Here is an 11,614-nt window from a genome sequence, read left to right as displayed (position 1 = left end):
ACTGACTGACCCTGGCCTGGACAGGAAGGAAAACAACGCCTCCAAGGAAGACCCTCGGCCGCTCATCAATCGCTCGCGTCCGTGGACTTATTCGTTACCCGAAATGGAATGCCGTCGGCCAGCACGACCAGCACGACCAGCACGACCAGCGGCGGTTGTATCAGAGAAAGAGCCTCACTCTCTTCTCCTTGAAACACTCACGTACGCAGTAGTACTGCAAAACCTGTTGGTTCGCCTCGCCCTGCTGTCCTCCCCCTCCTCATCTTGGTACGACAGCCTGGTCGCTCGATTGCCGCCAAGACTAGTAACCACCTCTACCCATCCACAGACGCAGCACGCATTGTGCCTGACAGGGTGTGGGGCTTCCGAACCTGGCTCATCATCCGATGCCCCGTCCGGTTGAGGTAATTCCATCCGATTTTCTCACATGCCAGGTTGGGTTTTTTCTCCCGTCTCCAGTCCTCGCGTAGTGCATTTTCTGACAGATAGCAAAATGAAATCTTCTGTTGGTTGTCGGCGAAATTGATGGTGGTATCGTATTCCAAGACCCAACACATGATGGCTGACAATCAGACAACCGAGCTAGTTGCTTCCGTCAGACCAGACCAAGGGCGTACTCCAGTCTTAGGACGTACTACGTAGTATGTAGCAGTAGTGGTCGTGCGTAGGTTCCGCTAATTCCAACGGGCTGTCCCTTGAAGCTAAAGAAACCACCCGTGTACTAGTTAGAATCCCGCCGTTTCCGGGGACCCGAAAGTTTCAGCATAAACGCTCGACCCGTTTCTCACGCAGCCTCACTCATCATTCATGCGGGAGACTGACCATTGATTGACCAAAGCTCCAGTCTAAACGCAGAGTTTTTGCCGCATGGGCAGAGTCTCACACACGGCACTCCCGCCCCCCCGTCAATTTCCCTTTGGGTCAAATCGACGCCGGCATTCAAAACCCAAATGCTTACGGCTTGGCCCCGCGGTCCCGTCGCGTCGTAACCCGGAGGTGCGCGGAACTTTCGGCCTCGCTTTCCACCAACATCTCCAAGAAGGAGAAACTCAGAGTGGAGGAGTGGAGGATGTGGCTGGCTGGGTGTTACGGAAGACGGACAACTTACCACGAGACGTCTGATGGCTCCGTTTCAGGCCCAACGTGCGTCTGTAGCTTCACCACCTACATATCGACCTACCTCTTCTCGTGTACCGTACATAGTACATCCACCGCACTCAGCCCACATGCATTAGACGTGTGAATCTTATGACAACCCCAGAAGAGCCTATGATCCTTGGATTGTTACAAAAAATGTATAAAGATGAGTATTAATATTATCCCCTAGCATTTAGGATGCCCAAGCATTACAGCATTTTAAGAAAATAAGTCCCCAGAAAGAAGCCAAAGTGCTCAATCGCTCCATTACACCAACTGCCATTACGAAAAATGGCGAATCAAACTGCCGAGGAAGCACATATTTAATCCCTGCAGCCTGTACATACACAGGACGCACATACATAGTACTAATACAAAGCGCACATTACGCCAGTCCTCCATCCAGGTTGCGGCACATACGGGCACTACGTACGCAGACTCCTTCGCCTTGCATTCATGCATCCAACCATATGCTGCCAAGGCCTGACAAGTCCTAGCAGGGACTGGGTTGATATGGATTTCGTCTAGGTTGCCCCCACGTAACTTGGACAGGGGCACTGGCATCACATCTGTCATACATGAGACTCCAAGGAAGCTTGATTCATCAACCATGTTCGCTGAACGAAGTGTATGTCAGAAAGTATCAATCTCGTCGCAAGTCTCATGAAGCCAGTTTCCATGATCAACCCTGTTCCTAGTCCATGGAGTCCAATCTAGTAAAAGAAAACAAGAAAAGCATAGATCGCCAAGAACTCCGCCTCAAGCATTACGTGCGGGCCGCATCAACAACTCGTCCGGAGCCCTGCGTAGCAATGCTAACCGCCGACTTGTGTCAAGAGCTCCACCCCAGTTGGCGCGCGCGGCATCATGTCGTTGCGTGAACCCTTCCCACTTGCAGGGTCCTATACCTGCACCTGCGGGATGTTATCCATGCTTCCTCCGTCCTCGAGCCATTCTTTCTTGATTAGCTGCTCGCGGGCGGCGAATAGGTGCTTGTAGGCTGTCTTGACGGTACCATCACTAACGCCAGCCTGCTTCGCAATCGGGAGGGACGGACGAGGCTCGCCGACCAGGTGGCATGCCATGTAGATGCATGCTGCGGCGACTGACAGGGGTGATCGACCGGCCAAGGCGGAAATGTCATTGGCCTGCTCCGCAAGGTCTCGGGAGATTTTGGAGATCTTCTGCTGGTTCTTAAAACCGAGCTGCGACACATAACGACCGCACAGATCTTCGGCACCAACGGATGTGTTTTCGTAGTTGGTGACGGTGTTAAGGCCAGTGGCCTCGCCTTCGGTATCCTGGAGCTTCTGCAGGAAACTCTGCAGCTGCTTGAACACTCGGCCCACCTCCTTCTTGCTAACGCTTGTGAGATTGAAAATCTCACGGAAAGTTCGCGGAACATTGTTCTGTCGGCAAGCAATGAAGATGCAGCCAGCAATGACGGCTTCCTGCGGCTTGCCCTTCATGAACTTGTACTTGTCGACAAGCTTGAAGATGTGCTTTGCAGCATTCGAGACGTTCTGTCCCATGTTGATGGCCTCACACAGCGACACGATTTCTTTGTACGCTTGCATGAGGCCCTTCTGAGCCTTGTCTTGGTTTGTGTTGTTCTGGGTTCGGGACAAAGCTTTGTGGGCTTTGGATTCAGAGAAGGCAACGGTAGTGGCAAGTTGCTGTCCTTCGACGAACTCGTCCTGGGGACCACCAACACGACTGGGGTCGTCACCGCCCTGGTCGTCATTGGCAAAGGTACGCCATTCGGAGCGGGTGTCGATGATTCGGGTACCAACGACGACTCCACAGCTCCGGCACACCATGTCACCGCTCGAAAACTCCTCCGCCAGGTTCGGGGGGATCTCCTTGCAATCTGGGCAACAGAGAATGTTGCTCAAATCTTCCTGAAATGCCCCACCACTTCCATCACCGCCAGTGGGCGGAATCATCTTGGGCTGATACGGTCTCGATACGTAGATGTTGGTTACTTCGCTAAAGACCTTTCGGGATCGTTTCTGCTCTTTTCTTCGCCTTCGCAGTTGTTGCCGTTTCTTGTCTACAGTGACCTTCGCAACTGTGCAGGCGGATATTTTAGATTCGCGAATCCAGAGGCGATCGTTGACAAACTGAACGAAAAGCGGCGAATGCAGTTTGGCGGCTGGGGGTGCAGAGAAGAAGCGAACGCCAGTGAAAGCGTTCACTCGTGGAGAGGAGAGAAATCGGTTGTGTCAGGACGTTCGTCGCGTAGTGGCAATTTCGGCGCTGGATCTGCTTGGCGATGCTATGGACGGAGGGAAGAGTTCTCGCTGTCGGACCACCGCTGAGCGACCTGCTTTTATCGAGTCGGACGATAAGGCCAACAGGTGAAAAGCGACTACTGACTGTCTGTTCGCTGCTGATGCTTCAGGGTAGCGATGCTTTTCGACAAAGGTCGGGGTTCGAAGAGATAAAAAAGGGAACAAGGGAGCGTAAACTCTGCCAGCCGACTGTTCAGAACCAGTAAAGGCGTCTGTGTTCGCAAAGAACCCCAGATCAACGAAGAGTCGGCTCGAAGTGGTCGTCGCGATCGCTGAGAAAAGTGACCGGCAGCTTCAGGACGAGGAAAACGCGAGTGCGGACCTACTTCAGGCGGCGAGAGCGTGAGGGTGAGGAGGATGTTTGGGATAGAAATGACAGTCGGTGGAGTGAGACTGAGGCGGTTGCTTTGGGCCCTCCAAATGCGGAGGAAGCCTGACGAACCTTTCCATCAGATGACTCAGCGATTTGAGTTGCGTGACATGCGCCACAGTGGCAGTCTAGGTGGCTGCGTGCCTGTGGCGGGTTACACTGAATCATGGCCAGCCAATCGGCCACGGCTACCAGGGCACTCCGCACTCTGGTACGAAGTGCCGACTACTCCCTAATTCATCGTTGGTGAGTCAATAGAATCTCAAAAGTATGATCAATCAACATTAAAACTCTACGTTTTTCCGCGAGTTTCTTTGTCATTCGCTTCCTTCGCCGTCTAGCTACACTTCTTTATCTGCACGCTCTCTCTTTCTGCTGAGTAGCGATGGCATCTCCGGCCCAAGGAAGTGGGAACGGGCAGGCTGCCCTCCCTCCAGTCGACATCAAACCTCTTCTGACCAAATTATGGCCCAACGGCAATCAAGTCTCTCCGGCAGAGATCGCCGAGGCGATTTCGCATTTCTTCACCAATCAAGTGACTGAAGCTCAGACGGCTTCATTGCTTATGGCTCTTCATTTCACGAGGATGGACTTTCGTGCCGATGTTCTGGCTGAGAGTGCCCGCGTCATGCGAGCGGCCGCAGCGCCAATCCCCGCAGAGGAGCTCCGAGCCGTGATTGAGCGTCGAGGGAAGAAAGAGGGCAAGTACAATGGCGGTCTGGTAAGTCCAAAAGCCCGTCAATTCACTACAGAACAATTAGACTAACTGCGACAGTGTGATATTGTTGGAACTGGTGGTGACTCACACAATACCTTCAACATCAGCACGACGTCGTCTATTCTTGCTTCAGCACTGCTCCTGGTGTCCAAGCATGGAAATAAGGCCAGCACTTCCAAGTCGGGCAGCGCCGACTTGGTCAACAACATGAAGCCCCGTCCTCCCATCATCAGTGCTGTCCGCCCAGACACGTTGGTCAAGGCGTACTCGGCTACAAACTACACCTTCCTATTTGCTCCCGTCTTCCATACTGGGATGCGCTACGTGGCTCCTATTCGCAGACAACTCCCCTGGAGGACAATTTTCAACAACCTTGGTCCTTTGGCAAACCCTGTCGAGGACGTCCTTGAGGCTCGCGTCATTGGTGTCGCCAGGAGAGATCTTGGCCCCGCCTTTATTGAAGCATTGAAGATTGCTGGCTGCAAAAAGGCCTTGGTCATTTGCGGCGAGGAGGAGCTGGACGAGGTTAGCTGCGCTGGTAGAACCCTCTGCTGGATGTTGAAGGAGACGACCCCTGGCGGCGAGGTGGAGATTGAGGACTTCACCATACAGCCCAGTGACTTTGGCCTCAGCTCCCACCCCCTAGATACCGTGTCCCCCGGAAAGGAGCCGGCCGAGAACGCTGATATCCTTTCCGCGATTCTGCACAACGAGCTTCCCGATGATTCTCCCCTCCTGGAGTTCGTTCTTATGAACACGGCCGCGCTGCTCGTCGCATCCGGCATCTGCGAGGCTGACACCAGCGACATGGGCCATGGAGACGACGGTAAGGTTGTCCACGAGCGTGGCCCTGCTGGCCAGCGCTGGAAGGAAGGTGTCCGCCGAGCTCGTTGGGCTCTCAAGAGCGGCCAGGCCTGGAAGCAGTGGGAGGCATTTGTTGACGTCACAAACGAGATTGGCGCCTAAGCAGTGCGCCTCTGGCAGGACTATGTTGGAAAAGTTCTTCATAAATTCAAAATCTAGAGACCCCTCTCTCTCTCCCGCCGCCGCCGATTATGCTCCTATGTGTTTACAAAACGCCTTCATGTTCGCATCGATTCATACGCCGTGTAGTCAAATCAACTCCTCGAGCCGCTAAGAAAGGAAATAGGTGGGTTGGTGTTTTATCCTGTGGTATTCTCACTCTCCCCCTGGCGATGCAGGATATTCTGGGATGGTTGTTGCTGTCCGCGGCACAGGCTTTCGAGCGATGGATGGAAAAGTATGCTGTCGAGGGGCCGGGTTTGGGCGAGGTGACGTAGTAAATGGGGGAGACATGTGTGATGTCGGTGATGTAGGCGACGTAGCCGATATGGGGGAGAGCGGAGCCTTGCTGGAACTTCCTCCTGAGCGATCGACACCTGGATGGCGGCGGATCAAAACGGATCGGTTGCGCTGAAGATCGGCTTCATATGCCTTCCAATCGGTCTTTAGACTGTCCGGGTTGCGTTTGTTGGTAGGCCGGTCCTCCTCCGAGTCTTCCTCCGAGTCATTCTTCTCATCCTCCTCCTGGGGCGCTTTCCCCTTGCTCACTCGGGTTGTCGTTCGTGATGAGGCGCGGCTGGCCAGGGATTTTCGAATCATGATCTGTCGTTGGACATCTTCTTCGTCCTCCTTGTCGGCATCGGACATCTTTCTTTTCTTCGCTCCTTTCGACTTAGTCATGAAAGTCTTGAACGACTTGGGGTCCTCCTCTGTGTCCTGGGGGTTTTTCTTCACCAGGCAGGAAACCAAAAACGCTAGAAGAGCCATGGCTGCGGAAGCGAGGGTGGCAACGATGCAAGTACAAAAACACCAAGTCAGGATATAGCATCCCCCCCTCGCTGGAGAGCGATGGTGGTTGGCGAGATAATAAAGGTCGTCGAGCACCAGGTGAGGAGTGGGGATATATTGCGTCTACTCGGAAAACACAGCCTTGTCTCCCCACGAAAGCACCTTGATCCCTGGCGATGGGGACGAACGCCAACAGTAGACAGCCACGCAATGCCACGTAATCTATTTATTGCCAAGCGATATAGCTATACAGTCTCTTGTGTTTTAATGGCGTCGGGCCGGACATTAGATACGCGGACACTAGAGGACCCGAGGTGCTATAATTGGGTTGGCACCCTGCCGGAAGCGGGTGACCTCAGCCGTATCCAGGGTCGGTGTGGCCATGGCCGACGTCAGATAGGCCAGGGAGGAGATGCGCCAGAATCCTGCAAAAAAAGCCATTGATGCGTCGGGAGCAATGATTCCGTTCCCCAAGGCGGGGGATGCTTGCGAAATCATGCAAGACATCCGGCTCTCGGGCCATGTCTTTGCTGTCAACCGGGACGCGGATGGCTGGGCAACAGGCCACAGTGACGACAATTTCCAACAGCGACAGAGAGCGATAGAGGCATCTACCGGACACGCGACAAATATGGCATACTGTGTGCGCTGACGACGGCAGAAATAAAACCGCCACCGAGCCAGATAGGGTGAGGGCGAGAGCGAATCCGAAAGTGTATTCGCATGTAACCCAACCAAGATCTCATTTGCACTGCCGGCAGAGTACCGTGCAGCACGCATCAGCCGCAATACGAGCTGAAGGAGGCTATGCCAACGCCCAAAGGGGTCACGGATGACCATCTGGCCATTCAAACACGAAAAATAGGTTTCAGGACAACGACTAAGAGACTAGGGTGGGCGCCTTGGATGCACACCGAGAGGCGAGGCGCTGCACAGCCAACGACGACGGTTCGTTCGTGGAACCAGGCCTCCGACAAAGAAAGGAACTGGAAATCAGCGTGACGCCCAAGAAAGAAGCAATGAAGAAGTTGAGGGATCGTTCCTTTGCAACCCAATTGCTCCCATGCAAGGATATCGCTCCCGCCCGTCCCGGTTGGCTACCTGGATCTAGGCTCTACTGATGCGTAACTTATGCTCCAGGATTGATTCCCAATTTCCCATTCCCAGCCAGACAAGATCAGAGAAGAACCCAGCGTGGCTGTGCGCATCACTCTCATCGCCTTCAGCCACTCCAGAGGCCAACCCTTCTGTAAGCGCACCAGCCTAGCCACAGAGACGGGGCTCGAAATCGTGCTCTCGGCGCCCGCGCCCGCACGCCGAGCCCATTTGCCCGCACACGACGGTCTTCCAGCCGCTACGCCGCCTCGCCGCGGATACTTGACCAAATCTGCCCAAAATGCCACTGCAAATGGCGGCGCTCGGCTCCGAAAGCCCAGGACACGGCCATCAACTCTCGGAACCGACAACAGACGCTCCAGGCGCGGAGCAGCGGCACGACAGTGATTGGCCGGCCCCGCGTAGTTTTGGGGTCTGGGGCATACCGAGCTGCCCCGAAACTGTCCGCCCGCTCTTAGCCGCCGATAATGCACAGCGACCACAGCTCCGATCGCCGGTCTTAAGACGCCCGTTTCCATCTTCAACGAGGCTGCACCGCCCTGGCCAATTCTCACAGACATGAGCTTGTACAACATTGCCAGATCCCTCCGCGCGCAGCCTGTCAATGGCTGGGCCCGCGCGACTTATGGCCTCCGCCGGTACTCGAGCGCTGTGGGCACCGGTCTACCGCTTGACGGTGTCCGCGTCTTGGACATGACCCGCGTGCTAGCTGGTGTAAGTCTACATAAAACAGCGCTCCGCCTGGTGGAATAAGCTGACCCAGCCAGCCTTACTGCACGCAAATCTTGGGAGACCTTGGGTAAGTCCAGCAAAGCATTCGCAACTAGGCAATTCAATTGTGCTAATATCCCGTGCTATCTAGCGCTGAGGTGATCAAAATTGAGCACCCCGTTCGCGGTGATGATACAAGGGCATGGGGTCCCCCATATGCCCAGCCCAAGGCCGGCTCATCCTCAGAGGGGCCGGGCGAATCAGCTTATTTCATAGGGGTAAGTCTAGAGCCTCTCCCAGTCCAGCATTAGAGATCTAATGTCTCGTCACCGTTCAAGGCAAACCGAAACAAAAAGTCGGTAGGACTCTCATTCCAACATCAGGAAGGAGTCGACATTCTCCATAAACTAGCTGCCAAATGCGATGTCTTGGTCGAGAACTACCTGCCCGGATCGCTAAAGAAGTACAACATGGACTACGAAACTCTTCGCAAAATCAACCCAGGTTTAATTTACGCCTCCATCACTGGTTATGGCCAAACCGGCCCATACTCCAGTCGGGCCGGGTACGATGTCATGGTTGAGGCTGAGTTCGGTCTGATGCACATCACTGGCGAGCGAGATGGGCCGCCCGTCAAAGTTGGCGTGGCTGTAACCGATCTAACCACCGGCCTCTACACCAGCAACAGCATCATGGCCGCGCTTCTTGGACGGGCAAAGACCGGACGGGGCCAGCACATCGACGTGGCTCTGAGCGATTGCCAGACGGCAACATTGGCCAATATCGCGAGCAGCTGTCTCATCAGCGGGAAGAAGGATTCGGGGCGATGGGGCACGGCTCATCGTAAGTCTCATAGTCGCCTCACATATGCACTGCTAATGTTCAAAGCCTCCATTGTTCCATACAAAGCCTTCCCGACCAAAGATGGCGATATCCTCTTTGGCGGCGGCAACGACCGCCTGTTCGGGGTCCTCTGCGACGGCCTGGGCGAGCCTCAATGGAAGGACGACGCTCGATACAAGACTAACGCTGACCGAGTCGCACATCGCCAGGAGCTCGAGGGCAAGATCGAGGACGTTACGAGGCGGAAGACTACACAGGAGTGGCTCGAGGTCTTTGAGGGCAGGGGCATGCCATATGCCGCCATCAACGACGTTCAGGGCGCACTGAACCATGAGCACACAAAGGCCCGCAACATGGTTGTGGAAGTCAAGCACGAAACCTGCGGCACTATCAAGATGGTCAACACGCCCATCAAGATGTCCGAGACTCAGCCTACCATCCGAAGCGCACCTCCGACTTTGGGAGAGCACACCGACGAGGTGCTTCTAGAGCACCTGGGGCTCAGTCAATCCGAGGTTTCGAAACTCAAGGCAAGCGGTGCCATCGCATAAAATACATAATAAAAGCTGTAGACAAGATACCTAGTCAAATGAAGATTACATGACATCAACCATGTCCGTTGAACCCCTGGTGTTGGCTTGTGCTCACGTGATCACACGTGCGCATCTCCAATTCTCAACTTCCAAACACCAAGCCCAAGGGAGGGACTCTGACAGTCATCAACAACACGCGTTCGTTCCATAATGCCGCAATAAACGCAAATATTCATTGACAAACGCAAAATATTTATTCTCTATCAATTGCCCTTCCAGTTCCGATCCAAGGAAGAGGGACATCGCCTACTCTTCCACTTCTGGGAGGGCCTGGCACACGACCCCGGATTCGGTCACCTCATCTTTCCTGGGTGCCCAACGACTTTGCTCACGACACAAGGATCCCAAATGACCGACGCGCCAAATAAAAATATGAAATCTGAGAGACCGGAAACTCTTGGTTATAATGACTGTATCGAGATTCCATCAACAGAGGAGCCGATCCATTCAACTCCGACGCCAAGGCAACAAACATCATACGTGCCTCAATTCTCTGCGACCAACAGCTTAATCCTAAATCGAATAAAGCTCAATTCACCTAATGCAAATCCAACCATCGCAGCCACAGAAGGTCGAGCCTACCAATCGAACAATGTCGCCAGTAAGGGCACTGGATCGAGGCCAGCGCAGAACATGAGCGACACTCTCAGGATGCCATTGCCCCCCTCATCAGCCTCTCATCATAGTCCGAAATCAAGCACTCGGGACTTTCTGAACGCCAGCTCAAAGAGAAAGCGGGATGCACCAACCGATGTGGACTTTACTCAGAACACGATCCATTTTCCATGGGTTGACCAACCAAAGAGTCTGCCCTCTGAAGGTCAAGCTCAGCCCAAAAAGCTGAATTCTGGGAATTGTTCGAAATGCGATGGACAATCCCGGGCTCCCGAAGACACCTTGGTTGAATGCAGCCGCTGTCTCAAATTCTGGCACCAGCAGTGCCATTCTCCTGCAGTCACCAACGAAATGGTAAAGCTAGTTGGTTTTGTGTGCGTAACGTGCGTGGCAGAACAAGAACAAGCAGCCAACCTAAAAAGGAAAGCAAATCACCAAAGACGAGATGAAATAGAGACGTTGCGCCAGAAGCGACTGGCCGTTCTCCCTCAAGGTGTCGTCCCTGCCAAGTCTAAGCTTGTCGGATTCGGTGCCGGTCGTGCCCCTGACTCTGCAGTAAGCCACACATTCTTCATGTGAAGACACACTACTAATCTCGGCTATACAGCGCAACGAATACTTTTCGCATGTGAAGAAAACAGATCTTCTCAACATTCTTTCCTTATGTGACCAGCTCAAACCACAGCTTCTTGCGGACATCCTCGTTTCAATCTCGAAAAAACACCCTGACCTACCCATATTTGGTTCGCCCGATTGGGAGACAGAATTGCCGAGCTCCCAGCGTCCAGCGAAAGGCTCAAGGGCAGATGAGAAGCCACGACATGGACATGTGATCCTGAACGGGAAAGCTAAGCTGAAGGCCAACGCTACAAAGAAGATCTTGAAACGCACGCGTGTTATAGAGGTCGTTACGGATATGCCTGGAGAAGACGTGGACGTGTTGCCGCCAACATGGGCGAAAGCCGATGAAGGGTTGTACGCGAAGCTGCTGTTACCGGACACGGAGGACAACGGATTGCTCTTGGATGAGAACGACGAGGAATCTTTTAGTCACTTCTTGGTGGACAACTTCGGGAAACAAATTGTGGAGGCGGTTGGAGGTTAGGCCGACGACATGTGACGGCGATGTACAATTAGGTTCCTTGGGAGAGGCATCCCCTTGTCCGTGTTTCTTTTCATAATCAGTCTGTGCACACAGAGTTTCGATAGCAAGCTAAGGTAATTCAAAAGCCCCTGAATCTAAGTGATTTCGTTACATTCATCACAAGTGCAGGCGAGGAAGAGATCAGAGTGCGAAGCATGCGCTCTATATTCATTTATTCAAGTTCATATAAATATTATTCACAGAGACAACGACCGACAGTAGTAAGTAAATGGGCAGTCCAGCCACCGAACATATATCCTC

The 11,614-nt window shown here is 53.6% G+C and overlaps 7 protein-coding genes across 7 annotated transcripts; 3 read left to right on the top strand and 4 right to left on the bottom strand.

The window, feature by feature from the left end:
* Window positions 1–2,039: 2,039 nt before the first annotated feature.
* Window positions 2,040–3,083, bottom strand: BGZ61DRAFT_338342 (cyclin-like protein; the record flags this gene model as incomplete). Its single annotated transcript, XM_046239121.1, has 1 exon — window positions 2,040–3,083. The coding sequence occupies one exon, from the start codon at window positions 3,081–3,083 to the stop codon at window positions 2,040–2,042; it is 1,044 nt and encodes a 347-aa protein (XP_046111931.1).
* Window positions 3,084–4,186: 1,103 nt separating this feature from the next.
* Window positions 4,187–5,485, top strand: BGZ61DRAFT_488636 (glycosyl transferase; the record flags this gene model as incomplete). The annotated part of the gene is made up of 2 exons (XM_046250126.1): window positions 4,187–4,522; window positions 4,577–5,485. The coding sequence occupies 2 exons, from the start codon at window positions 4,187–4,189 to the stop codon at window positions 5,483–5,485; spliced, it is 1,245 nt and encodes a 414-aa protein (XP_046111930.1).
* A 213-nt stretch (window positions 5,486–5,698) lies between these two features.
* Window positions 5,699–6,310, bottom strand: BGZ61DRAFT_470622 (uncharacterized protein; the record flags this gene model as incomplete). The annotated part of the gene is made up of 1 exon (XM_046248100.1): window positions 5,699–6,310. One exon carries the CDS (start codon window positions 6,308–6,310, stop codon window positions 5,699–5,701), a length of 612 nt encoding a protein of 203 aa, XP_046111929.1.
* A 251-nt stretch (window positions 6,311–6,561) lies between these two features.
* BGZ61DRAFT_437726 (uncharacterized protein) lies at window positions 6,562–7,299 on the bottom strand. The gene has a single exon (XM_046244163.1). It carries the CDS (start codon window positions 7,169–7,171, stop codon window positions 6,632–6,634), a length of 540 nt encoding a protein of 179 aa, XP_046111928.1. The 5' UTR covers window positions 7,172–7,299; the 3' UTR covers window positions 6,562–6,631.
* A 124-nt stretch (window positions 7,300–7,423) lies between these two features.
* Window positions 7,424–8,237, bottom strand: BGZ61DRAFT_437724 (uncharacterized protein). Its single transcript, XM_046244162.1, has one exon. The coding sequence runs from the start codon at window positions 8,020–8,022 to the stop codon at window positions 7,429–7,431; it is 594 nt and encodes a 197-aa protein (XP_046111927.1). The 5' UTR covers window positions 8,023–8,237; the 3' UTR covers window positions 7,424–7,428.
* BGZ61DRAFT_338313 (CoA-transferase family III domain-containing protein) lies at window positions 8,006–9,552 on the top strand (the record flags this gene model as incomplete). Its single annotated transcript, XM_046239120.1, has 5 exons — window positions 8,006–8,161; window positions 8,215–8,246; window positions 8,310–8,436; window positions 8,497–9,001; window positions 9,047–9,552. The coding sequence occupies 5 exons, from the start codon at window positions 8,006–8,008 to the stop codon at window positions 9,550–9,552; spliced, it is 1,326 nt and encodes a 441-aa protein (XP_046111926.1).
* A 156-nt stretch (window positions 9,553–9,708) lies between these two features.
* BGZ61DRAFT_582369 (uncharacterized protein) lies at window positions 9,709–11,464 on the top strand. Its single transcript, XM_046256285.1, has 2 exons — window positions 9,709–10,764; window positions 10,817–11,464. The coding sequence occupies exons 1-2, from the start codon at window positions 9,943–9,945 to the stop codon at window positions 11,312–11,314; spliced, it is 1,320 nt and encodes a 439-aa protein (XP_046111925.1). The 5' UTR covers window positions 9,709–9,942; the 3' UTR covers window positions 11,315–11,464.
* Window positions 11,465–11,614: the final 150 nt, after the last annotated feature.

This window comes from Ilyonectria robusta (assembly GCF_021365365.1).
Source record: "Ilyonectria robusta strain PMI_751 chromosome Unknown BGZ61scaffold_1, whole genome shotgun sequence".
Lineage (NCBI taxonomy): Eukaryota > Fungi > Ascomycota > Sordariomycetes > Hypocreales > Nectriaceae > Ilyonectria > Ilyonectria robusta.
The sequence above is the reverse complement of the archived record's forward strand: the minus strand, read 5'-3'. Positions and strand labels throughout refer to the sequence as shown.